General features: G+C 29.6%; 1 protein-coding gene across 1 annotated transcript in view; it reads left to right on the top strand.

The window, feature by feature from the left end:
- The window catches only part of LOC117180626 (potassium voltage-gated channel subfamily KQT member 1-like), a 245,022-nt gene that overhangs the window by 129,875 nt on the left and 87,164 nt on the right, over window positions 1-27,983 (top strand). The window contains exons 8-12 of the mRNA XM_033373115.1: window positions 1,141-1,251; window positions 1,842-2,026; window positions 7,509-7,693; window positions 10,323-10,463; window positions 15,256-15,450. Of these exons, the coding sequence (XP_033229006.1) occupies window positions 1,141-1,251; window positions 1,842-2,026; window positions 7,509-7,693; window positions 10,323-10,463; window positions 15,256-15,450 (817 nt within the window). The remainder of the gene's footprint in view (window positions 1-1,140; window positions 1,252-1,841; window positions 2,027-7,508; window positions 7,694-10,322; window positions 10,464-15,255; window positions 15,451-27,983) is intronic.

Below are 27,983 nucleotides of genomic sequence, written 5' to 3'. Positions count from 1 at the left end.
TTCTAATTTTTTCTCGAAGATTCTAGACTGCAAAAGAAGGCTTTTCACAGACAGAAACTTTTAGTCAAAGAATCAACTATCAGGAATTTTCAAATCAAATTAATAATCAAAACAGAATGTCACGCATAACCCTCATATCAAATTTCACATGTCCACCTGCCTCCTTTGCGAATTAAACAAATAAAGGCAGCAATTTTTAGCTGATATATCATCTATCAGAAAGCAATAAATCTAATTAATAGTCAAAACAGGATGCCATGCGTAGCTCTCCATATAAAATTTCAATAATACACCTGCATCTTTTGCGCATTTAATGTATGTCTTATCTATTAGGAAGCAATAAATCATCCTTGTTTTCTCGCACTAACCTTGAAACTGTTTACATGAATTTGGCTACAGACTATTGCGCAATCGTGATGTCATCAGGATCCTTTGAGAACGTTCTCGAAGCTTAGCACGGACACGAACTCTTTTTTCCAGAAAATTTTTAGCCCGGATACGAACCACTACAGTTCGAAGCTTCTCGATGTCGGTAATGTAGGAATCTTGCGTTAGAACTGGCCTTACTCATCTAGTGATTGAAAATGTCAGAAAAACCAGTTATAAACAAATCCCATTTCAAATCAGGCAAAATTTCTGATGATTTTCGAAATATTAGGCATTCGGATATTCGATTCTATAGTGAAAATAAAGAACACTTATTTTCCTGTTTAAAACAGAAAGTTTTTTAAAACTGCATTCTTTTCCGAATTTTATTCAGGGTTTCCTTTTCTTTTATTCGGCGTGGAAATTCTTGCACTTTCAATTGTTCCCAAGAACATTAATAGAAATTTAAAAATGACTAAATGACTTCTATTTTTCCGTAATTATTAAAAATGTATACTCTCAAACATCTAAATACCAAATCATGTCTGCCTCATTTAAAATGGAATTGCTCTTCCTTAAATTGTGGATGAACCGTGAATTTTAACTTTAGTTTATCAAAAATTCCCTGACTCTTTAAAGTTTTTCCTGGCATTCCCTGAATTTCCCTAACCAGTTTTTCATTGCCCGACTTTCTGGAATTCACTGACCTGTAGTAACCCCTATCGACCCTATCATTTAGATATCAAAATTATAGAAAATTTGGTATGATTTCAGATCACCCTCTGTACAGTAGGCTACGGAGATGCAGTGCCAAAAACCTGGCAAGGAAAGATCATCGCCTCTTTCTGTGCCCTCCTCGGAATATCATTCTTCGCCTTACCTGCCGTGAGTTCTAAAATCGATATCTAAACAATTAACAATTCCTATCAAGAAAACTATATTTGGAGTCTCATTTTATAACATCGGAAAGACTGATCTCTGAAAGCAAAAACGTGTAGTCAAGAACATAAAGGTCGCTTTCAATCTTTCTGGAAGGCTGCCAAAATGAGTAATGAAACCATTTTCTGGCTGGAATTATTGGGATTAAATTAAAGCAGCAAAGATAGCACTATAGCATTTAATAATTCCGTAATTAAATTCTATCTAAACCTATATCAGTCATCGTGAAATAACACATTAAATAATGAGGTCTAATTAATAATGAAAAGGGATGCGCGATATCTGTGTCCTTATTTTATCTCCGGCTTTTGTCACCTTTCAACCACAATGCACACATACACATTACACATGTACTGAACTACCCCTATTCAGGTTTATTTTCCACCGACCCTCGTTTCTCCCTGCCTTGAGCATCCTTTGAGAATAGGACAAAGAGATCAAGAGGCGCAGTGGTCAAAAGCAACCAAACAAAAAAAGAATGAAAACTAGAACTAGAACTAGAACTAAGGAGATAACGAGGTTGTTGTTTTTGATAGGGCATCTTGGGATCCGGGTTCGCTTTAAAGGTCCAACAGCAACAGCGACAGAAACACATGATTCGCAGACGGCAACCGGCAGCCAGTCTGATACAAGCACTTTGGAGATGTTACGCAGCTGACGAGCAAAGTGCGAGCGTTGCCACTTGGAAAATTCATCAAATTCCACTACCCAGTCCACCCAGGTAAGTTGTTCCTGGTATAGATTTTACTACCTAGGTGAAAATATCCAGGGTAAAGTTCACTAAATTTTAGCGTACAAGCTTTACAGGGGAATGGTAACTGTCGAGAATTGGAAGATTAACGAGTTACAGCTACCACTTTAATTTCGCTACATGGAAATTTGAAAACTTCCAAGTGAATTTTCACGGGAAAGTACTTACGTGCAATTCTCCACGTGTTTAAATAAATTCCCATAGATTTCTATTTAAGTTTCCATACGAAATTCTAAGCGGAATTCCAAGCAGATATTTTCACCTGGTTACTTGTTAAAGAGCACCTTCAATTTCTTCTTTAAAACTCTACTCAATAACGCACGAGAAAATATATTTGCAAATTAAAATATTATCCTGGATCAATATCGATACCTCCATATTAAAAGGGCTTTCCTTGGAGTGTAATTTTAAAACGACCATTCTGGTGTCGGTCGTCTAAAAGAACATTTCTATAATTTAAGTTCATTCAGAAAAATTCTGAGAAATAAGAAAATTCAGGGAATTCATAAAATACACAAAATTACAGGGCTTCCAGGCAAATTAGGGAATTGGAAGAATTCACAGATTTAAGAGAATTTCAGTAACTCAAACATGTCAAAGAGGTAAGAGAATTGAAGAATTTCAAATATTTCATGCAATTTTTGGAATTCGAACAAATTCAGAGAATTATGGATAACAGAAAATTAAAGAAATTCAGAGAATTTCAGGAACTATGAAAATTCCGAGAATTCAAAGAATTGCGGAAATTCAGGGATTTTAGAAAATTAAAGAATTAGGAAATTTTCCGAAATTCATACAATTCCAGGATTTCTTAAAAGAAGAATATTCAGGATCTTTAGAGAATACATGAAATTGTAGGGCTTTTAAAGAAATTAGGGAATTCGAGAAATTCAGAAACTACCGAGAATTTCAGAAACTCAGACATTTTAAAAGGTCAGAGAATTGAAAGATCTTAGGTATTTCCAGAAATTGAGAGAATAAAAAAATTCAGAGAATTAAAGAAATTAGTGAATTGATGGATCTCAGCAAATTGAAAAAATTCAGAGAATTTTAGTAACTCTGAAAATTTCGAGAATTAAAAGAATTCTAGAGGTTTAAGTCTTTCAGAAAGTTCAAAGAATTATTAAGTTTTCAGGAATGCATAGGGTTTGAGGATTTAAGAGAATTTTGAGGGATTCCGAAATTTGAGAGAATTTTAGGAACCCAGACACTTTAAAAAAGTCTGAGAATTCAATGTATTCAAGGAATTGAGGGAATTTAATGAATTTAGGGTATTCTAAAAATTCAGGGAATTTAGATGATTCTAGAAATTCCTAATATTCAACGGTTTGAGAAAATTAAAAGACGTTAGGGAGTTTATTGAATTCAGGGGATTCAAAGAGTTCAGATCATTAAAAAATGCAACGAATTTAAGTAACCAGCGAATTTGCGAAATTCAGTGAACCAAATTAATTCAAAAAATTTAATAATTTCAAAGGGATTTAAAGAACTCAAGGATTTCAGTAAAATTAGAGAAGTTCACGGATTTCAAGGAATTCAGAGATTTTCACAAATTCAAAGCATTCGAAGATCTCAGGGAATTCAAGGAATTCGGAAAGTTGATTTTCCGGAAATTCAGAGTATTAAAAAAATGCAAGGATTTCAGAGATTTCCGACATTTCAGGAAATTCGGAGAAATAAGAGAATTCAGAGAATTTCCGGAAGTCAGAGACTTTCTAGAGTTCAGTGAATCCTAATAATTTGAGGATTTTATGTAATTCACACAAATCGAGAATATCAGAGAATGATTAAGATCATTCAGGGAATTCGGTTTAAAACAGTTAAAGGCATTCAAGTAATTTAGAGAAGAGAATCTAGCGAATTCAGGTAATTCAAACATATCAAGGAATTTAGAGAAATAAAGTATTTCAGAAAATTTCATGAATTTTATAGAAATGAGTGAATTTAAGGGATTCAGATAATTTCACAGTAAAGCCAGGAGCGACCTTGATGTGAAAATGATTTTAAAAAATAACAGAAAACTAAAGTTATTTTCACAGGAATCTACAAATAAATACAATAAATTACTAACAAAATTATACAGGGAAGTACCATTTTTTTTATTAGTGAGATGAATTTTGTACTTTTTTTGTATTTTTGGTAAATTATTGTATTTGATTGTAGTTTTAATTTTCCACAAGAATTTAAAAACAACAAAAATCAAACGAAACGTATAGGTTTTACAGCCAAAAAGTTGTTGTTTTTCGACATAGGTTGACAGTTATTTAGAAAATTGCAATGAGATAATTTTAATTTAGAAAGCATACATAATCATCATTACGAAAAAGCTGTAATCTTTAAGCTTTAAAGGAATGCTAGAATCTAAGACAATAATGAATAATTGCTATTAAAAAAAACTTACTTTAAAGCTTTTTTCAAATATATTAGCAATTGATTGAACACCATATATTTTATTAAAAATAATTTGATTACAATGTTCTTAATATTTGTCTCATAGATAAAAAAAATAACAACTTGTTGACTTCAAAAAAATTGAATAACTGAGAAACAATTGATCTCGGTAATTGAAATTAAAAGATCCAAACTCTTGAAGATAAAAATTATTCCATTTGAAATTATAAAAATTGAACCGTAAATTAAAGCACTCAAAGCGAAATACTTTTGAATTTTTTAAATTTTATAATAAAGCTTAACATTTTTAAATAATTGTCGGGTATGAAATGAAAGCTTTTTAAACTTTTCAATTGAAAATTTCTTAATTAAAAGCCGGTACCATGTAATATTTTTCATTAGAATTCATTAGAATTCATTAGAATTCTATGAATTAAAGAATGAATAAAAAATGTACAAGTTCTCAACCTCATTTCATTTTTAACAATGTGAAGCTAGAAAGAATAATTTATACAATGAAGTTGTTTTGAAATCTTTCAAAATATTCTATTAAAAATAAGTCAAAAAACAAATAATTTTAAAAAGTCCATGATCTAATAATAATCTTATTATTTCGGAACTCGAATTTTTCCCACAATTTGTTGAAAATCCTGCAACAATAAAATAATTACCGTCAACTCATCTAGATTCGTTTTTCAACATTTTGAAAATCTTATTAAATATTGTTTTAAAATTAATTTTAAAAAAGTAGTGTTAGTTCTTCTAAAAAATTAAATAAAAATTTTCTATTCATTTAAAAACTTTCAAAATGATTAAAAACCTTATAAATTTTGTGTTCGATATTTTCAAAAATCTATATTGACTTGTAAATTTTTGAAATCCTGTCACGTTTTAAATTACTTTAGGATCTTTTTAAAACTTTTAAAAATATTTTAAACTTACACGATTATTTTCCAAATTAATAATTCTTCGATTTTCATTTCTTATGCAAAATTTGGCGTAAGCCTTTTTCAGTATTCTCTAAAATCAATTTTTCAAAATAAAAAATCATTTTATATTTCTAAATCTCCAAAAATATAAATTTACTTTCTTATTTTTCTTTTTTTAATCTTTACCAGTTTCCAAATTGATAATCCGTGAATTGTTATTCATGCATCACAATTCAATAATTTTACTTATATATGCAAAAAACAGTGAAACTCTTCTATAGCGCAGATTTCAGGGATGGCAGTGGGTGGGAACTAACTCATTATAGCCCGCTCTGCTTTTGTTTCTTCACGCCTGACTGCTCGTCTGAGTGACAGCCGCAGATCCCGCGTACCCCGCACAGTCCTGTTACACCTACATGCGGCTCGGTGTCAATTCTCGGAAGAGCTATAGAAGCGAGGACTATTAAAGAGTTTCACTGTATGTTAAATATAACAAATAGGAATGTAACATTCAAAGTTTTAATTTAATACTTTGTGATATTAACGATTCAAGACTTTCTATTTCAAAGAATTCAGTTTAAAATGGTTTAGTTTTTAATATTTGATTTATATTATAAATGCTTATTTCAAATAGAAAGTAAAATATTACTAAATATTCAAAAAAATGTATTACTAAAAATTAAAAAAATGTAAAATAAATTCGTTAAAAAGGGAATATTTTAGATTGAAACAATATTGGAATAGAATTTGGTAATTTTTACATTTCTACAATAAACCACCAGCATATAAAACATAAGTTTAAGTACATCTTCCTGATATTACAACTTTTATGAAATTTTGTATTTTTTAAATGATTTTTAATTTTCTACAATAATTTGCGTAAATTTAAAAGTGTCCTAATGACGTGAAACACCCAAATTAAAAAAAAAATAAATTATGTAGTTTTCTGTAATACTTTGTAGATTTTTACAAGTGAAAAAAAAAAATAATTTTTAAGTCATAAACATTTTTGAATGATAGAAACTTGTTCTTTATTGTTAATTTTTTAACTTTTCTACAAGAAAATACAAAAAATTAGCTATTTGTATTTAGCTGTTATTTTTTTCTAAATTTTGTACATTTTTTACCAAAAAGTACATTTTTTAACAAAAAATTAGTTCTGTGGTTCGATTCTTAGTGGAGTGAAGTGAGAAGACCTTTTCTCAGAAAAAATTAATTTATAACATTAATTTTCCGTCGAGTCGGAAATAACGTTCATAATTTCTTTTATTTAAAGAGTGAATTTCATTGTCGTTTTGATTTATATTTTTACAGCGTGTGGAATGATATCTACACTGATCGATAGTAACTATCTCTGATGATAATACAGATGCATTTACATTATTCGTATTAAAGATGTAACACCTGGCTTGATAGCGTGTATTTCTGGGAAAAGATTCTTCTTTCGACTTCTAACAGCTTAATGGGAAAGCACCCAGCCAGAAATCGGAAGTCCTTTAGTTCGATTCCTAGTGGAGCGAAGTGAGAAGATCTTTTTTCAGAAAAATTGAATATAGAAAATTCTTTTAATTTAGTTTCCATCTTGACAAAAATGTCGTTCAGTATTTTCTTCTATTTGAAGAGTTAACTTGATTGCTAGTTTTGATTTCTAATTTCACAGATTATGGAATGACATCTACATTGATCGATACTAACTAGCTCTGATGATAATACAGATTCCTGTAAATTACTCGTATTATAATTGTAACACCTGGCTTGCGATAGCGTCCATTTCTGAAAAAACAATCTTCATCAATCTCTCTAACAGCTTAATGGAAAGCACCCGACCGGTAATCGGAAGTTCTGTGGTTGGATTTCCAATGGAGTGAAGTGAGAAGATCTTTTTTCAGAAAAATTTAATTTAAAAATATTACAGTTGTAGAACTGTTGGACTGTCTTGTAAAAATTTGGTCCACCAGGGCAACTCAAAAAACAGAGTTACTCTTTTAGTCAACCAATCCCTGAGTGCTCATTTTAGACATACATGCCGAGAAAGGTTCTTTTCATATGGACGTATCGAATTTCTTTTATTTTGCTTGAGAGTTAAAAAGATAAGGATTTAGAGCTCGATTCTTCTGTTTTTCCATGTTCAGCAGTCGAGTTTCTTCTAGTTTTAAGCAAAACGCATCATTTGTGAGTCGATTGCCTACCATTCGAAGGCACAAGAGTACATCGTTACATAGTCCCAGCTTGCACAAATTAGTTCATCCAAGTTATCAGAGCAGAGGAAACGTTCCTAGGGGATTCACCGAATTCATGGCGTCGGCTGAAAATTTAGGTGAGATTTTATTTTTATCACGTTTAACTGAGTCAGATATTTGTATTCCATACTTACTCCATTTCTTCAGAATAACCTCCAATGATCAATTAACAATATTAATACACCCAATTCAATTCCAAAACAGACAATAAACTACGCCAAATTTCAATCAATTACAGGGATCACAGTCGTTCAGTAGTCCAATTTTAGGTAAAAACGGGGATTTTTTCCGAAAAAAAGACATCAAAAAGAAATTTCATTTATTATATAAAACAACTGAAGGGTCTTCTGTAGCGCCTTTTTTTTAGCATGTTTCGTAGTCTTTTTTTATTTAAAATTTTTCTTGAGCTAGTTTTCTAAAATCTATTCAACACTTTAGCACTTTCTATTAATAAAAATGCATGAGAAAAAATTCAAGAAGATTAAATATTGAAAAGTAGATTGACAACAGAACTGAAAAATGCTCTTTTTTTATTTTTATTTTTATGAGTGGGCAGATTTTGATTCCTTATTTTCATCAATTTTTTTTCTACTGTATTCTTTTCAGAACGGAATCCTGCATTTTTAAAAGCATTTTTCTAGTCAAGCTAAAAAGAAATCACTTGAAAGACACAGAAATGGCTATTTAAAAGACCTAAATTTTCTGTTTTCTTCGTCGTTTAAATTTTTTTCTAATATGTTTTTATCAGATGAAAGTACTCAAATACTTACAACCTTTCTTAATAGCAGCCCAAAAAAGATTATAGTGTAAAAAGAAACATAAATTTAAGGAAATGTTTATTATTCACAAAAGTAACAAAATTACGAGAAAAACAATAATGACTTTTTATTAAAGGGTCGTAATATATTCTAATTTTTTTACATATTATTGTCCATTTCCCAAATTTTGTTTCCTTAACTAAAAATAACATATATTTTTCCGATACGCCGTTTTACCTATTTTATCACAAAGTTTTATGAGTAGTAAAAGTAAATGGAAATTCGTATTTATTTTCCACTTCGATGCAAAATAAATTATTAAAAGAACCCAATAAGCAAATCGAACTATTTTTGGTTACAATATTTGTTTGATAACAGTTTTAATAATTAATTATTATTAATTCGTAATTATTTGATTGAAAATTCAACACTTTATATGAAAATTAATTCTTTTGGGTTTAAAATTAAACTATTTGGTTAAAAATTCATCTTTTTGTTTGCAAATTCGACAATTTGGTTGAAATTTCACTACTTTCTTAAAAATTAATTTTTTGTTCAAAACTCTTAATATTAGTGGAAAATGTATCTCTTTGATTGATAATATACCGCTTTTGTTAAAAATTGTTTGTTCATGTTAAGAATTTCACTATTTTTGTAAAACAAACATCTATTTGGCGGAAAATGAACTTTTTTTTATTAAAAAAATCATCATTTCAGGTTAAAAATTGTACTGATTTTTCGAAAAATTCGGTTTTTGTCTTAATAATTATACATTTTTTAGAATATTTTTCTATTGAATGCAGAATCTTTTTCATTCGAAAATTCAACTATTTTGTTGCGCAAAAATCTTCTTAGTAGAAAAATTCATATTTTTTGTATGAATGTCGTGTATGAATTGAACTTTTTTGGTAGAAAATTTAATTATTTGTTTTAAAATTATATATTTTTCTAATTCATCTTTTTGGTTTGAAAATTCCACTATTTTGGTAGTATATTTAACTATTTTGTTAATAAATAACTTTTTTGTTGAAAATTCAACTGTCGTGATGAAAAATAGTCTTATTGGCTGGAAAAAACATCTCTTTTTGTCGAAATTTTATCGTTTTTAGTGAACATGAAACTATTCCGTTGAAAATTCATCAGTTTGGTTGAAAACTTTATTACTTTAATAAAAATTTAATTATTTTTTTAAAAATTCAACAATTTTGTTAAAAGCTTATCCTTTTTTTTAAATTCAACTGCGGTTTGTGAGAGACTCGAAGTTAACTTTTTTTTAAAATGACTGATTATCCGGTTCAAAATTTAACTTTTTTGTACAAAATTTGTCTTCTTGGCTTAAAAATGTATTAGGTTTTTTTTATTTTTTTATTGCACTGCACTTTTTTCATTTGAAATTAGAATCTTATTTGATTTTTTTTATCTTTTTTATTTAAAAATTTAACTACTTGGTTAAATTTCAGCGACTTTTTCAAAAACTACTTTTTTGTTTGTTTCAAGGTTTATCATTTTAGTAGAAAATTTAATTGAATAATAGATAATTTAAATATTTACTTGAAAATTCGTTCTTGAAATTTAAAATTAGTGATAAATTTATCTATTTTTTTTAAATAAAATATTTTATTGTTGAAATATTAGGATTATGATGGGTTTTAATTTGAATTTAGCATTACTACCTACATTATATTTTTTTAAATTATTTATTTCCCTATTTTCGTAAAAAATGTCTTCAAATAATTTTTTTTTCTCATGTTTTGAATTTTTATTTATCATTATTATAAAATGAATCGAAGCCTTCTAAAAAGGAAGGAAGAGGGGAAAACTCGAGTCAAAATACTCGATTTTTAGGTTTCTAAAGGAATTTTTCAAAAAGGGGGAAAAAGCGGCCTGACTGTGGTCCCTGAAATTATTATACGACTATCTACCACAAATTTTTGTCACTAATCCGCAGGTGGTCCTGCTATTAATAATAATAACGGTAACAATAACAGCAGCAACGAAACCGGTTCCGGAATTAGCACTAGACAATTAAATGCAAGTTATTCCGAAGATTCTGTCACGGAGACAGCTTTATTGAAAAAAAATTCTGACGGTAAGTACCAAACACTTTTTTCTTTGCGAAAAAATAAAATCTAAACTTAACTTTCAGTTAAATAATTATATCAAAATTAGATTTTCTTCATTGACTATTAATAGTAACAAACATAATCAATAATATACCAATTTCAATTATTTTGTTACTTAAAGAGAAATTTTCTAACACTCAAGTTCTCTGGCAGTCCTTAATAGTGAAGGTTAAATAAAAAATGTATTGGCTTTTCTATGTCTCGGCTAGTATATATTTAAATACTTTCTCTTTCATTTCTAACTCGTATATTGCTGTTGATAATGCAACTATTTTCTAATAAATATTCCTACAGACGCAAGCACTGATATCAGACTTTTTTAAGTAGTATAGCTATGAGAATTCTGGGGCACCTCAGTCAATAACATATTGACCCTTCAGTTATGGACAGTCGGTAATAAAACTGCCGGTAAGGTAGACTTATGGAGAAAAATCTTGGCTCGGTCAATAAGGATGGTCCCTGTTTGCCGACTGAGGTGTCTCAGAACCCTCATAGCTATACTACTCTTTTTTATGTTTATGTTGCAACATCCAGAAGGAAAAATTATATATTCTTTATTCAAAGCGGTAAAAATAATGAAAAATTTGCGTTTGTTGTATACAATAAATGTATAAAACAAATGAAGATTTTGTATAATATTTTCCACAATGTATAATTTTTCCGCCTGGGCAAAATCGCTTTTTTCAATCTTAATTAGCCTAATTACTCAAAAGTTAGATCTGTTAGAAGGATCGTTTTACGAATTAGTAAGTATTGATTTCTTATTCGCCCTTTTCGTAAACTCTATTTCAAATTACTCGTTGTGCTTGTTGCGACCTTTTTTCGCAAAGCCTGTTTGAAAAACTCGATTTTTGGGAGGAAGATAGTTTCAATGTAGAGCTAATTTCATTGGATCACTAATTTCTGATACATCGAACTCAGGTAAATTTTGTATTTTTAACTTACTATATGCGTGTGACGAATAATGCAGAAACTAAAATATTTTGAAAATGTAATAAAATTAACAGCTGCAGAATATTTCATCTGTGAGACACCTTCTCTAGGTATTATTGAGAAAATACTTTGTGCCTCTGGGTCTTTTAATCAATATTTTTTTATTTTTCTAAACATAACTATTTTTTTTCCTTTTATTCATTAAGAACCTTAGAGATTCAATAAGCGAATAAAGGCTGACTTTTATTCAGGAAAAGTTCACAGATGAATCAAAGTCAATTTTTTATTTAGGAGACTGTCTGGCTCCGGAGATGACCCTAATAAAGATTTATTGACTATTGAATAATTAATATCTTTATTTTTACCAGAAATAGGATTTCCGAAGAAAGTTTTATTTTTGCTAGAGAGCAGCGATCGAAGCAAGAAATTCCATATTTTTCTTTTTTTTAATCGGTCCACATTTAGGGTGCCCCAGGCCTTTGAAATTAATATGGGATTTTCAGTGTGAAAATCTCATTAAAAAATCGAAAACAAGCTTTTAGTTTGAACTTTTTATTTATAAAATGTTTATTACTTCTTAAGGAATGTCCAATGAATAATTAAAACCCAATCATTTTTTTATTTGGCGTCCCGAAATCCCCTTGTATTGTTCCCAGAAAAATCGAAACAAAAATGCTTGAATGATTATTATTCGCTACAATTGTTTTAATTGTTTTAACAATTTATATTTGTACCATTTTTTCACTAAATCGTGAAAATTTAATATTTTATGGACGTAATGACTTCTTTTACAGCAAGGGAATTTAATATACTCTTTGAAGATTATTGCTACCTCAAAAAACACAAAAAAGTAACTATCCGTTATATAATGAAAAATTAGATTAAACAAATAATTAGGTTAGAAGTTCTGAAATACGAAAATATTCAATAATAAGCGAAAAAATATGACAGATTTGAAGGAAAAAAAACAAGTTTTTTTACCCTTTTGTGAAAAAGCCCAAGTTAACATTACTGATTATTTACAAAATTTCAAATTATCTTTTACCTAAAATAGTACTCTTTAAACTCATTAACTGGGGAAATTACACTATTCATTATTCATTTAGTTACTCCCAGATAATAAAACATTTTCGGGATTTGGTGAAATGAAAATTAGACAAACACAATTTTTGTTAAAAATTTAAAAATAAGTTTAATAAAAATTAGAACCCTTCAAATTTATCAGCTGTAAAATCTATTTAAGAAATAATATCTTCTTACGATTTATCGGGAAAAAACTTGTTTTTAACAATTCAAAATTTGTTTAGAAATACAGCATAAGTTTCGGTATTCTATCAGAATAACCTGCGATTTTTTTCAAACTTTTTGGATGTCACTTTTGCTCACCTACAATGTTTCATATGTTTTAAAATTAAATTGTTTGTCTATGCCTGCAAGAATTGTTGTCAATTTTCAAATTTACAGTTTTATATATCAAATAATATTGTAGAAAAAATCACTTTTCATCAAGTTCGAAATTTTTTTTAAATCAACAAATATATCACTTTTTTTAGATTTGTTTAATGAAACACTTAATTCAAATTAAAAAAAAATTTGACACGTTTCTTTTCTCGTTTCGTGCACAGAAACTTATTTTCATTTGATCTAATTAAACAAAATACCACTTTTAATAATTCTAAGTTTGAATTTTTTTACTATTTTGAAGCAAACTAAAAACTAAGTGAAAAAATTGATCCCCTTAAAAAAATAGTGCTATTTTTCTTTCGTTTGGAAAGCACTAATTGAATGCAAAATACTTTTAAAAAATTGTAAGTAAGTATCTCCTTAACCAAATAAAAAATAAATCTTAATTTTTTATATTAACAAAAATGATAACTTATCAAAAATGATTTTTCCTAAAATATGATTTTTCTTAAGATTTCAAAACATTTGTGAGGAGTTTTAGAGAATTTTAAAGATTTTAAGGGATTTCAAAAGAACTTTGTGAAATAAATTCAATTCAATTCAAATGGATTTTGATGAATTTTAAATATTTTCAGGGTGTTTAAGGAATTTTACCAATTTTAAGGGATTTTAAGAAGCTTTAAAGAACTCCAAGAGATTTCAAGAAATTAAAAAAATTTTTAAGCGATTTAAAAGAATTTTGTAGGGTTTCCAAAGATTTCAAGGAAGTTTTAGAGAAATCTGGAAAATAAGTGTAATAAAAAAAAACTTCAAAGAATTCCTAGCGATTCCAAATATCTCAAGGAATTTAAATGGTTTTTTAGAGATCTTGAATGAATAAGTTCAATTGAATTCATTTTTAAGCGATTTCAAATAAGTTCTGCTTATTTTAATGGATTCTTACGATTTCCAAAGGAAAAATTTCAAAAAAATTAATTATTTCAAATATTTTAAGGAATTTTAAGGTTATCCAAGAGATCTCACAAGATTTAAACAAATTTATTTATTCTTCAAGAATTTCAAAAAATTCTGGAGATTTAAATTTTTTTAGATTTTAAATATCTCAAGGGATTTTAAGGTAATCCAGGGCATTTCACGAGAATTAAAGAATTTTATTAAAACTCCAAGGATTGCAAGAAAGTTTAAAGGTATCTAGGGATTTTAACCTTTTTTAAAAGAACTGTAGTAAGTATATTTAATTTAATTTATATTCAAGCTATATAAGAAAATTTTAAAAATTTCGAAGTTCTCAAAGATTTTTAGTTATTTAAATAGATTGCAAAGAACTTCCACAGATAAAAAAAATTTTCAAGGAATGTCAAAAATTTTGTATAATTTTTAAAGATTTTAGGGGATTTGACGAATTTTAAGAGATTTCAACGAATTTCCGAAGAACTTTAAGGAATAAATTTAATTCATTTCATTTTAATGAGATTTTTAATTACACGAAACTCTCGCTTTCAGTCACCCCGTTCTCGGCCTTCCTAGAACTGCTGGCTCCCTTCCGCACTTTCTCAGTGGCGTAATACGAGAGCGGTTACGACCTTATATATATATAGATGTGAATTCCAATTGGAACGAGTCAGGCGACCCTCATTGTTTACGTTTCTATCTCCCCGAAATCAGTCCAAGGCCATTTCAAGGCACCCCCGACACTTAACTGAAAGTGAGAGTTTGGTGTATTTTAAAGATTTTAATGGATTGAAAGTGATTCCAAAAGGTTCGTCATAGATTATAGTGAAAATAAAATAAATAAATAATTTTCGATTATTTAATACAATGCTGATTATCTTATCATTTTATATAAGAACATTTTATAATAAGTTTTATATAATTCCGAAAAAATATTGGAAAATCATTACAGGCATATACAAATTTCCCTGAATCTGCATAAAGTCTATAAAATATGTAACAATGTAATGCAAACATTGTCATTAAAAAAATACTGCAAAAATTCTGCTATAAAACCCAGTCACTTTTTCCCATTATTCAGTTCATACTGGTTTGCCCTACAGAATTTCTTTCTTCGAGATCGAATGCATTTTCAGACCATCCTAACCAACACAGTAAATACTTTTTTCTAATTTATAAATCATTTTTTAATAATAAAGAAAAAATTAAATTATTTTCTTTTTTTTTTGAATAAGACTCAGATTTACAACGTAGAATCGTCGAGATTTTTTCTAGAGAATGGTGAGCTTGTAAGTCGAGCTTTCTTATTTCTTCCGCACGCTTGGTTTATGGTTCTAAAAATCCTTTGCTGCGAATCGAGTTGTTAAAATGTCAAAAGAAAGAAAGCCATAAGCTTCGTAATTAGAGTCGTAGGAGATCCAAATTTGATTCGACTGACCAAGGCTTTCTTGGGGATGTTTCGTGAAACAGTAAAGTGCCGACTTGGGAGATCCTCATCGAGTCTTGAGCTTCGAGAACTACGCATCGATGGACTGATCGGTCGTCTAGGGGAAACTTCTTCCACCCTGCCACTAGCCCTTGCCGGTCTAGTGGCCCCGCTACCCCCTCTACCGGAACGCCTACGGTCGCCGACCTCCCCCAACGCATCTCCGACTTCCGATAAGAGTAGGCAACTCTGCTTTTTTCTTCTTTTTCTTTTTCTATTTTATTCCAGGACCTCCCACCGTCAATTGTTACGACGTCTTCAGAATTCAGGTATTTTATTATACGGAGTCTAGACTTCTCTGTGCTTATTTTCAGAAAAGTGGCATCGAACTCTGGAACCTGTTTTTCGTCGCATCCAAGTAGACAAGCAGCGTTTTAGTATTTCATTCATTGATAGAATTATTGCTCCTGTAGTATACCAATTTTCAGAAAAAACATTGATTCAGTCGTTCAAACCTCCCTCTCCTATACTTTCAAACCTCTACTTCCCCTGCATTTCTCTACATTCCCCTACTTACCCAACCCTCACTTCACCCTTTGCTCTCTCTCTTTTCCTCAACTTCTTCCTCCTCCACTTCTCTCTCTCCTCGCTGTTTCTGCTAGAATTCCCCCTCCTTTACTTTACATTTCCCTCACTTCACATACTCACCCTGCCCTCCTTTCCTCTTGCTTCTTCTACTTCCACTTCCTTCATCTTCCCCAATTTTTCCTCACATACACTTTTTTCAACACTTTCTCTCTTCATCCCCTCACCCTCCCTCATTTCTTCTCACTTGTCCTACTTCCACTTCCCTAATTTTCCCTAGCTTGCCCTACCCCCTAATGCGCCTACCCTACTTCCCTTACTTCACCTACTTTCCCTCATCTTGTTTCCCCTATTTTCGTCCCACCTCTCACCTCACCCTTTGCGCTCTCTGTCCACAACTTATTGCTCCTCTACTTTGCTTTCTCCTCGATTCTCCACCAAACACTCTACCGCATCTACTTTTCTTCCCTACATCTCACTTTCACTCCCCTACTCTACATAATTTGTAATAATTTCATCTACTTCCCCTTACTTCCTCTACGTCTTTTTAATTTCTCCATGCTCCCTCTACCCCCTAATTTTCCCCCTACCCTTACACTGGTTTTCCCTACTTCACTTACTTTCCCTTGTTTTGTTTCCCCTCGCTTTCCCTACTTCCCCCTTATTTTCCATAATTCCTCTACTTCCCTCAATTCCCCTGATTTCCCCTCAGTACCCCTCAGTACTAAAAGTGAGACAAAATCAAAAAGCGAGGTTCAAAATAATATTTAAAACGCAATAATTCACGGATTATTGATTTTTTTAAATCAAATTCTGGACTAAATTTTTAGAGATTAGTGAGAGTATATATATATATAAATATTCTTTATTTAGTTTTTATGTTAATACAAATAGTAAAATAAGCGTCGATTTCTAAAATTTTATTTTTACGTCCCATTAGAAATTTTTCTTCAACTGGTCTATTAAAGTCAATGAACAGCTATACCATAAAGGGAAAAAATGGTGAACTTGTAAATTAAATTTTTATAAACAAATTATGTTAACACATAATCGACATGAGAGTTTATTCGACTTCAAAGTATATTTCTGCTCTGAAGTTTCTTGCTTTCATCCTTGAGATGATACCTGGCCATTAAAATGAAAGATCAGATCTCATTAATTGATTTTATAAACCAATGGTGCTTCATAGAAAAATGTTGCCAACGATGTTTTCTGTTGAAATTTTACAATGCATCACTAATCATGTATTTTATAAACAAATTATGCAAACAAATCCACATTGCATACATTTATAGGCAGAAAGAAATCGTTTTTTTCTAAATTATTTTTAAAATTATATTTACAATTATGTGTCTGGATAAAATTTTCTTATTAATCACTGTTTTTTCATTTGTAAAAAAATTATATGCACAAATGCACACTTTAGGCATTTTCAGACAAAAGCGAAATTGTTTTTCTGGTTATAAGCGTCTACAATGTTTATTTTTTTGCATTGGTTTATAAATTTTAAGAATTCTATTTGAGCAGAAATTCTTATAAAAGAACCTAATACACAATATAATTTTAACAAAAACAGAAAAAAGTGCGATTTTTTGTGCTTATAAGTGACTACAATGTGCATTTGTTTACCTAATTGGTTTATAGAATAAACAAATAACAAAAAATAATAAAATTTTATCTAGATACACATCATTGTGAGTATAGTTTAAATATTAATAAAGAAAAAACTATTTCTTTCCGCCAATAAATGTATGTAACGTACATTTGTTTATAAAATAAAAATTAGCGATGCATGACAAAATTTTTCTATTAAACACCATTAAAATATAATAACAACAAGATCAAAAGAAAAACTAATTATTTTTGCATAAGACGCCCGCGTGAAAAAAGTTTGCATGGCTCAAGCATGGCAAGACACTTGGAAAAATATCTGGCAGAAGCATGGATCACGGCTGAATGACAACATGGCGCAAGCCTTGCTCCTGTCCGTTTCCCATGCTTAGGACACACTAAACACATGAATATTCTTAAGAACATGGAAGTATAAGAAAAAATTAGCCTGCGTTAACAATGAAAATCTCATGTTTGCAAATAGCCGACACATTTCTAAATGGCAGGTAGTGTAGCACATTTTCTTTATAGAATTTTTCAGAATTTAAATTGTTCCAATTGCCAAAATAACTACCATTAGTGAGTCGACAATCCGTGTGAATCTAGTCCCGCAATAGATAGCTTCGCACGTAATCTACGCGAATTTTTTCAAAATTTAGATTGTTTGAACAGCCAAAATTACTAAAAATTGTCAGCCGACGATCCGGGTGCACCAGGTCGAGGACCAGGTAGTATAATACGTATTCTACGAGAACTTTTTACAAATTTGAATTATGTGAATAATGAAAACAATTCCAAATGGTCAGTCGACGACTCGGGTGCACCAGGTCGCGTCCCAGGTAGCTTAGCACGTATTCTACGAGAACTTTTTCAAAATTTAGATTGTTTTAAAAGCCAAAATTACTAAAAATTGTGTGTCGACGATCCGGGTGCTCCAGGTCGAACACGAGGTAGTTTAAGACGTTTTCTACGAAATTAATTTTAAAATTTTAATTTTTTCAATGATGAAAACAATTCCAAATGATGATTTGACGACCCGGGTGCACCAGGTCACGCCTTAGGTAGCTTAGTACGTATTCCACGAGAACTTTTTCAAAATTTAGATTGTTTCAACAGCTAAAATTACTCAAAATTGTAAGTCGACGATCCGGGTGCACCAGATAGAGCATCAGGTAGTATAATACGCATTATGCGAGAACTGGTTTAAAATTTAAATTTTGTGAATAATGAAAACAATTCCAAATAGTGAGTCGGTGACCCGGGTGAACCAGGTCGTACCTCAGGTAGTTTAGCACGTATTCTGCGAGAACTTTTTTAAAATTTAGATTTTTCCAACAGCAAAAAGTAATAAAAATTAGAGTCGACCTGGGGCGCAACCTTGTGCACCAGGGTCATCGATTAACCATTTGAACTTGTTTTCATTATTCACAAACTTTAAATTTTTTAAGTTCTCCTAGAATGCGTTCTACACTACATGGGGCTCGATTTAATGTACCCGGATCGTCGACTCACAATTTTTATTAATTTTGGCTGTTGGAACAATCTAAATTTTGAAAGTGTTCTCGTTAAATACGTGCTAAGAACATTGGGCGCGACCTGGTGCACCCGGGTCGTCGAATCACCATTTAAAACTGTTTTAATCATTCCAAAAATATAAATTTAAAAAAAGGTCTCGTAGAATACTAATTAACTACCTGGTGCTCGACCTGGTGCCTCCGGATAGTCGACTCAAAATTTCTAGTAATTTTGGCTGTTGAAACAATCTAAATTTTGAAAAAGTTCTCGCAGAATACGTGCTAAACTACCTGAGGTGCGACCTGGTTCACCCGGGTCACCGACTCACCATTTGGAATTGTTTTCATTATTTACAAAATTTAAATTTTAAACCAGTTCTCGCATAATGCGTATTATACTACCTGATGCTCTATCTGGTGCACCCGGATCGTCGACTTACAATTTTGAGTAATTTTAGCCCTTGAAACAATCTAAATTTTGAAAGTTCTCGTGGAATACGTACTAAGCTACACTCGTCGAGTCACCATTTGGAATTGTTTAAATCATTCAAAAAATATAAATAATATTTGTGATTAGCGCGTCCTAAGCATGGGAAACGGACAGGAGCAAGGCTTGCGCCATGCTGCCATTCAGCCGTGACCCATGCTTTAGCCAGATATTTCCAAGTGTCTTGCCATGCTTGAGCCATGCAAACTTTTTTCACGCGGGCGCCTACAATGTGCATGTTTTTATATAATTTGTTTATAAAATAAACAAGTATTGATCATTGTCAAATCTTTTTTTTTAGAAAACAACAATGTTCGTATAATTTGTACAACAATAAAAAAAACGGTTTATTTTGAAGTAAAAACGTTTAAATGTGAATTTGTTTATATAATTTGTTTATCAAATAAAGAAATAGAAAAAAACGAATGAACAAAACTAGAAGTTAAAACAATGGATTACTGCCTATAAATGTCTGCGATTTACATTTATTTATAGAATTTATTTATAGAATTGAGTAGTAAGATCCAGTCCTAAATTTTGAATACCCACGTGTGATCCTAACAATGAAACCAAGCAATTTAAGAAAAAAATATACTTTGAAAATCAATAACCTTTAATGTCGATTATTTGTTAATACAATTTTTAAAAAAAATAAGGTGAAGAAGTTAACAATTTTCTTTCCTTCTTTATAACTCTATCAATTGAATACAAGAAACGAGAAACATAAAAAATTTCTGCGTAAAAGAAAGTTAAATTAAAGAAGGTGACATTTTTTCGCCATTTGCATTAACATAAAAATTAAATAAAAAATTTTATTTCATCAATCTTTGAAGAGTTTATTCCGGAGCTACGAAACCCTAAAAATCTGCATATTGTGTTGAAATGTTAAGAAATGATTCTAAATATGCAATGGTACGTCTGCCAGGCCCATTTTAGTTTTTTTTTGTTTAATCAGACAAAAGAAACGTGCCCTTAAGTATTTTGAAAAATTTCCCAAAATTTTAGCATTATATATTAATTTTTAGGATTACGTAGTGCCGCGCAGAAACCTTTGTAGTTTTGGTTAGGTGTTCGTCCGACATACTTTTTTCCAAGGAGAGGAAGTGAGTGAAAATCATTCGAGGGAAAGTAGGGGTGACGAGGGTGGAAATAGGAGATGTGAGAAGAAATCAAGGGTGAGGAAGTAGGGGAAGTAACAGAAAATGAGGGGTGGGTAAGTAGGATAAGTGTGAGAAATAATGGAAGGGGAAATGAGGGGAAGGAAAGTGTGGAAAATGAGTCGAAATGAGGAAAGTGAAAATAAGGGAAGTGAAGGGAAATAAAGGGAGAGGAAATAGAGTAAGTGAGTGGAAATAAGGATTTGACAAATGAGGCGCGGAAAAGCAAGAAAGTAAGCAAAGGGAAGCTAGAGGAAGCGAAAAGGCAATAAGGAGAGGAGAAGTAAGCGAGGAAGAAGTTGGGAACGGATTGGAAGCGGAAGTTGAAGTATGGGAAGGAAAAGTAGGGGCGGAAAGGGGGCGTAGAGAAATTTAGGCGAAGTATGAGACGAAAAGCATGGGAGGGAGGTTTGAAAGACTTACCTAACGTCTTAGTAGGCTACGAAACTCTTTTTTGTAGGAACTCGGCGCCTACTTTGACTATTTCTTCATGTATAAAACCGTCGAATATAATACTATATAATAATTGATCACGTGACAGACACAGTGAAAGGGGAACCCGCCCAGGCGGAAATATTATGTATAGTTTATATATAGCGTGAAGTATTATACATATATGATATTCATTTGTTTTACACATTTTTGTATAGAAGAAATTAATATTATATATAAAACTTCACAAATATATAAACTATATATAATTTTTCCGCCTGGGCGCTAACATTGGGGTAAAGTTTTTCTGGAAACATAAGTCTAGAGCTTACAATTTTGATCCGACTTAAATATTTTTTCTTCTGAATGAAATTTAACGAAACTGAAAAGGAACTTGTGAATCCAATAAAAATATATTTTTTAAATATTTTATTCAACAGCCAAGTTAACCTTTTTTGTAATAAAAAATTCCATTTCTTTTAAACTAATTACATTGATATTAAATATGAAATTAGCTAAAATTATGTTTAGAAATAATAACCAGTATGTTACATTATTAAAAAAATATATTTTTGTATTAACAAATGAATGAATGAAAGTGCTGCCTTAAGATTGAAAAACTTGAAAGCTGATTTTAAACAAAATCTTGTTAATAATATCCGTAAAAATAATACATAGGTCCTATTTTTTCAAATCTAAAGTCTTTGTTAATGTTATAAGCAAATTTAGTAGAACAATACATGCCTTAGTTAATTGTTATAATAAATGTAATATACAAATACAAATTTTTTTCAATTTTCCAGCAATAGATTTCTTTTTTTCAGAGGAATTAATTTTAAATTACTTACAAAAATCCTTCCCTAATGAAACTTTAACAAGCAGCAATAATTCTTTATTTTATGAACACATTCACAACTTGACAGCTTGTCAAATAATGGATTTAGTTTTTTTTTACGAAATCTACTGCCAGTAACTCAAAAAGGACCATACTTATTTGGAGACTTAATCTGGTGAGAACATTTTCTATTTATTTAAATAAATTTTTTAAATAAAGACAGATTTTTGTTGATATTCAACGACCAGGTTTTGTTTATAATTTTAATTAATTCTGAATGACTTTGAAAAATCTTGCCTCTCTCATACTTTAACAAAGATAAATAATTTTTTATTTCGTGTACAATTTTATCAAAACAAATTCAGAACTTAAATACTTTTCAAAAATGTATTCAGTTTTTCATACGAGATCGGTTACCAATGTTTCAGAATGGACGCTATTTATTAGTAGACTTTTTTAAATAAGATAATTTTCTATTTAAATAAATAAATTTAATAATTAAATATACATTTTCGTCAATGTTCATCTGACAGACTTTGTGTTTTGCAAGAAATTAACTCTGATTAACTTGGCTCTTGACTTGCTTATATACATTGTTATTGTCTCAATGAGCCACAATTTTTTTATTAACAATTTCACTGTAAGAATCGGCGATTTCATCATTATTTAATGAGAACAACTCTTTCATACATTTTTTTTCAATTTTACTCTTAATTGTGGCTTCAGCTGCAGTGCTTGCGCTTCTGAAAGTATCGATCTTTCAATATTTATTCTGTATTTTTTTACAATTCATTTAAATAAATAACGATTTTGTCGCCTGATAAAGTCTTCTATGAAATAAGGTAATTTCCCAGTTATTATCAGTTGATTTCGTAAAAAGAAAAACTATATTAATTTACTTAAAAGTAGTCAAGTTGTAAATCTCTTTGTAAAATTGTTTATAAAATTAATGTAAAAAATGTGCAAATATTGAGGCCTCATAAAGTCTTCTAATGAACAAGGTCCTTTCTCAGGCAATAGCCCTCGATTTTGTAACAAATATCAACATCCTATTGTTTACAAATTTTTCATTTCTTTATAAAATTATTAATAACATAAAAATTTATTGCTGATCAAGAAAGTATCATAACAAAAGGATTTTTCCAAGTAATTTTAGTATATTTTGTTAAAAACACCAAATCTGCTGGTTGAAAATTGACGAAAATCTGTATTTGTTTAGTAAATTTATTTAAACAATTAACCATTGGTATCAGGTATTAAAAATCACACATATTATCTTTTTTCAAAAAATTTTTGACCGATCTTTTTAACCTTTAGAAGACGGGGGTGGCAGAAATATCGACACCCAATGCACACTAACTATTTGATGTTTTCGAGCAAAATTTGCTACGTTGAATAAGGGGAAAATAGTGAGAAACATTCTGGAGACTTTTTGACCTTGATAACCGTCATTCCAAGATCAAAAAAATTTTTTTTACTAAAAACTCGGTTTATACATTTATCTAGATGCGCTCAGTACGAAAATATTCGTTAGCGCACACATCATATCCATGAACTCTTTATAACAAAATGTCTTGAAAATTTCATCAGGAGAACTTTTATCATCTAATCCAGCATTAGACTGCACACCATGATTTTTATCAATCAAGGGATGTATGATAGGATTGAAATAACATAGCAACAAATAAATAAATGTATCACTTGACCTTAAAATCTCGATTTTCAAGGTCAAGTCTCCGTTCAGGATTTTTTGCACTATTTTTTTCATACTCAGCGCCTCAACAAACATGGGTAAGCCAACCATAACGCTAAGATATAAAAAAATGATCTTGAGATGGTGATTTTCAGGGTCAAGGGTTCCTTCAAGATTTCTTACACTATTTTTTTCGTACTCAGCGCATAAAAAAATATGAGTATACCAAACTATAACGCTGAAATATCATAAAAAGTGTTTTTTTTATAGTGGCCTTTACGTTACACACGGGGGTGGTTGATATATCGACCACATGTCAGGTCAGGGACTTGAAATGAGTTTTCTTTTGAAATTATGGATAAATTTTTGGTCAAATGAAAACTCCATTTGAACGGAAATTTTCCCGTTCTCTAAAGGTTAATGAAACGAAGTCTTAGGTGGTAAAATTGCTCAGACATGCATTTGCTTATTAATTTTCAAATTAAATTATGAATAACTTATATGTTTTCCTGCTGGATATTATTTCTACGAAGTAGTTTTACTGATTTCATGACGTTTTAAATAAATATAATTAGTGGAAAAATAATGGAATTATATTTTTAAAAATTCCAAGTTTGTTGTTAAATAAGAAAATGATAAACAAAATCTGTCAAAGTAGATCCCATTCGCCTATAGAAGAGAGTTTCCCTGCCCCCCCCCCCTCCTAGAGCACGAGTTAAAGCTGGCTATGGTAGGAGTAAATTTTACTAGGGTACGGGGTAAAATGGGCAAGGGTACAAGTGAAGTCAGTTAGGGTAAGGGGTAATGTCAACTAGGGAATGAGGTAAAGTCAGCCAAGGTACGAGGTAAAGAGTTATCGACCAAAAATTAATTGAAAATGACAACTAATTATAATTTTTCATTAACTAATAACAATTCATTATTTTTTAACTAAATATAATTAAAAAATGCACTTTTATGCTATTTTTCGACGTAAAAACTTGGCTCTCTTAAGGTAATTAAATGACAATAACTAATTTCTGAACTTTTAACTACATTTCAATGACAATCAAAAAATATTTATATAATAATGTTGTTAACAACATTTTTATCATTTCATGTATACTTATAAATGAAAAATTCCAGTTTTCTTCAAGAAATTACAAGAAAATTATTTAACAATGACTTGTTGCTATAGATCGATAATAATTAATGATTTTTTAAGTATAATTGGATAAGAAATGTATTATTTAGCTATTTTTAAGATTTAAATTTTGTTCTTTGAACGAAATCCATGGTTAATAACTGATTTTTGAACTTTTATGAAACATTTGGATGAAGATTAATTATTTTTATTGTTATTAATAATTTTATAAAGAAATTTGTCTTGTCTCATAATTATCATTAAATTGCACAATAAAAGCGGAATATCAGTTTGAGAATCCATTAGACTAAGGAAATTCGTTTATAACATTGTTAGTAACATCAACACTAGTTAATCGTTATCCAAGCGTCTAAAAAATATTCAAAAATTAGAAAGAGCTGATTATGTTGAAAAACATGATTTAGGCCTTAAAAAATATCCAAATATAATGCATTTGTTTATGAATTTTCTTAATATAGTCATCAATTTTTATTGGTAAACAAAATATAATAACTTGGTGTCATTGCCGAGTAATTTTTTGTTGATTTCGTAGAAAAACTTTATTTATTACATCATAATTGCATGATGTGGATAATTATTTATCTAATCTGATTATAAAAGAATAAATTATTAATGAACTTTTATCAGTTCAATAAAAAAACTCTTTTTATCTTAAAATTATTTAGATTTAGTGTAAATCTAGTGATGAATCACAGGCAATCACCGCGAAACCATTTTCATAAATTTATTTGCTTATAACAAATTCAGTGAGTTTTTAAACATCGGCGTTATTGTTGGAAATTTTTTCTGGATAGTTGCTTCACTTTCATCTTCGTTATTAAATAATTCAATAAAAAACTTGTTCAAAAATCGGTTTGTAATATTGATGAAGGATTTTATTATCTTTTATTTATTTATTTTTTCAAATCATGCAAGAATAATTTTTTTGAAAATCAATTTGTTCAAAAACGTTATTTTCCCAGTGATAACAATTGAAATTATTCAATAACTTAATTGCAAAAAGCAGGTCTCTGGTAAACAAAAATGTCTGATTTCAACTTTGAACCATGAATGCCTGCAAAAAAGCACATAGAAATTTATTATTTTTGTTATGCAAAATTAATTCTAGTGAATTAACAATATAAAAATTAGTAACTAACGTGATCGATTATAAATATATAAATAATACATTATTATCCTTTTAGAGACTATTATGGACGTTTGGTGATATTAGAAAAATTGTTATTTATTAAAATAATTGCTAAGCTTTTCACTTTTCTTGTACAAATACGTAAAGCGAATTTTTTAATTATAATTATGTAATGATATTCATTCAGTTGGGATTAATTAGATTCAAAATCGAAATTGTAAGCTTCAGGTCTCAGTATATTTAATTGCATATATTTTCATAATATTATTCTGAAAATGTTGTAAATAACAAATAATACTTCAAACATTTGAGATTTAAAAAGCCAGCCCGCGCGCCTTATTTTAAAATTAATTCTTTTAATATATTTTTTTAGAATTAAAAATTGTCAAATAATGAATTGATCAAAATCTGTACACTCTTTTATAAAAATAAATTATAAAGTTAATAATAATATGAAAATTTTTTATTTCACAGTAACTATTATCTAAAATAATAGAATTATAATTGTTCAAATATTTGGAATATTCTTTGAAATCTAATCATTTATTATTAATAAGAGCAATTTTAAATGAAACATACTAACACAACAGAAAAAAAATGATTTAAGATTTTTAACTTACTTTCAAACTTAAATTTTTTTGGTTAACAATAATCGTTTTCTTGTAAAAATGTTATCACCAACTAAAAATTGTTCCAAAATTGTGAATCTTCTTTAAAAGAGCACTTTTTAAATAAAAAATACAAATTTTCGACAAAAAATACTAACATAATTCAAAATTGTTAAAAAATTATAAATCTTATTCAAATTATATTGATTTTGGTTTGAAAATACCCATTCCTATTCCTGAAAATGTTTTAATCTTTCAAATCTGAACATTTCTCATTTAAAATACTCATTTCCGGTGTAGAATGTTAACGTAACCTAAAATTGTTAAAAATTATTAACCGAATATTCGAGGAAAAACCAACACAACATACAATTTTCAGAAAATTTAAATTTTCTTTGAAATTTTCTGTTTCTATATTAAAATTGTTTTCAAACGTACTATTTTTAACAACAAGCCCTAAAATTCAACATTTATAATAGTCATAATAATTTATTAGGTAATTTGAAAGTTGTCATTTAACCGCGTAAGGTTATTAAAATGCACAAAAGTTTCTCAATTCGCATCAGGTTTTCAATAACAATTGCACCACTTTTTCAGATTGAAATTATTAATTTATCATAATTTTATGATTTGTGAATTGTTGCAAAATTGTTGATGTTAAGTTTCTCCATCAAGAATGTCGCAGTTATTGGAGGTGGATTCCTAACTCAGTCACATGTCTGCAGATATGAATTTTTGAGTAAAATTCTCGGCGACCATGTTTCCTCTATTTTCTTATTTTTTTGCTTTTATGACGATGTCAAGTAGACTTCTTAGGGCTCAGCCCTCGCGTCAAGAATACGAATTTGCTTCATAAGTCCACCTCAAAAAGGATAAAATAAAATATATTTAGCTAATGATATGAAACAACCAGGATCATTATCATCGTGCAAGTAAATATGGTACACCAGCCCACGATACTTGTAATCTACAACATTATTTTTAGGACTCATTTTATACTAAGTCTTCTCCCATTAACACAAATGAAAAATAAAATATAAATATATCCCTATGAATAAAGAATTTGTAAATAATTTAAAATAACAATTTCATTTTGTTTTAATGAAGACAATTGCAAAAAAATTTGTTAAAATAAATGTTTTTTGTTAGTTTTAATATTTTTCAATAGGAATAAAGTTTTTTATTCGAGATATCGTCATCAGTAATATTACCTTGATTCCTAAAATCATACAAAAAATATTTTTTTAGAACCCTGATTTTTGGCACGATAACTACCTTAAGAGAGTGTAGAAGAGAATTTTCATTTATTTTTAGATAATTTGCCCTGAACTTTTTAGACTGAACGTGCAAAGACGTTTGAGGGAGCATCAAGAGTAAAACTGCCTGTAAATCATTGACTGTAAAATACAGATTTAATGGGACTTAAAACTATACGTTTTATGATATATGCATTCGGTTAGTCGTATATCAAGTTTGCCTTATTCAAGTCACGCATATCGGATTCTCTCTAGAGAATATGTGCTCCAAATTATATACAGGAGTTCTAAAGTCATCTATAAACAGTGTATAATAATAAA

This window comes from Belonocnema kinseyi, chromosome 9, assembly GCF_010883055.1.
Source record: "Belonocnema kinseyi isolate 2016_QV_RU_SX_M_011 chromosome 9, B_treatae_v1, whole genome shotgun sequence".
NCBI lineage: Eukaryota > Metazoa > Arthropoda > Insecta > Hymenoptera > Cynipidae > Belonocnema > Belonocnema kinseyi.
Note: the sequence above shows the minus strand (reverse complement) of the source record. Positions and strands in the feature narration are given on the sequence as shown.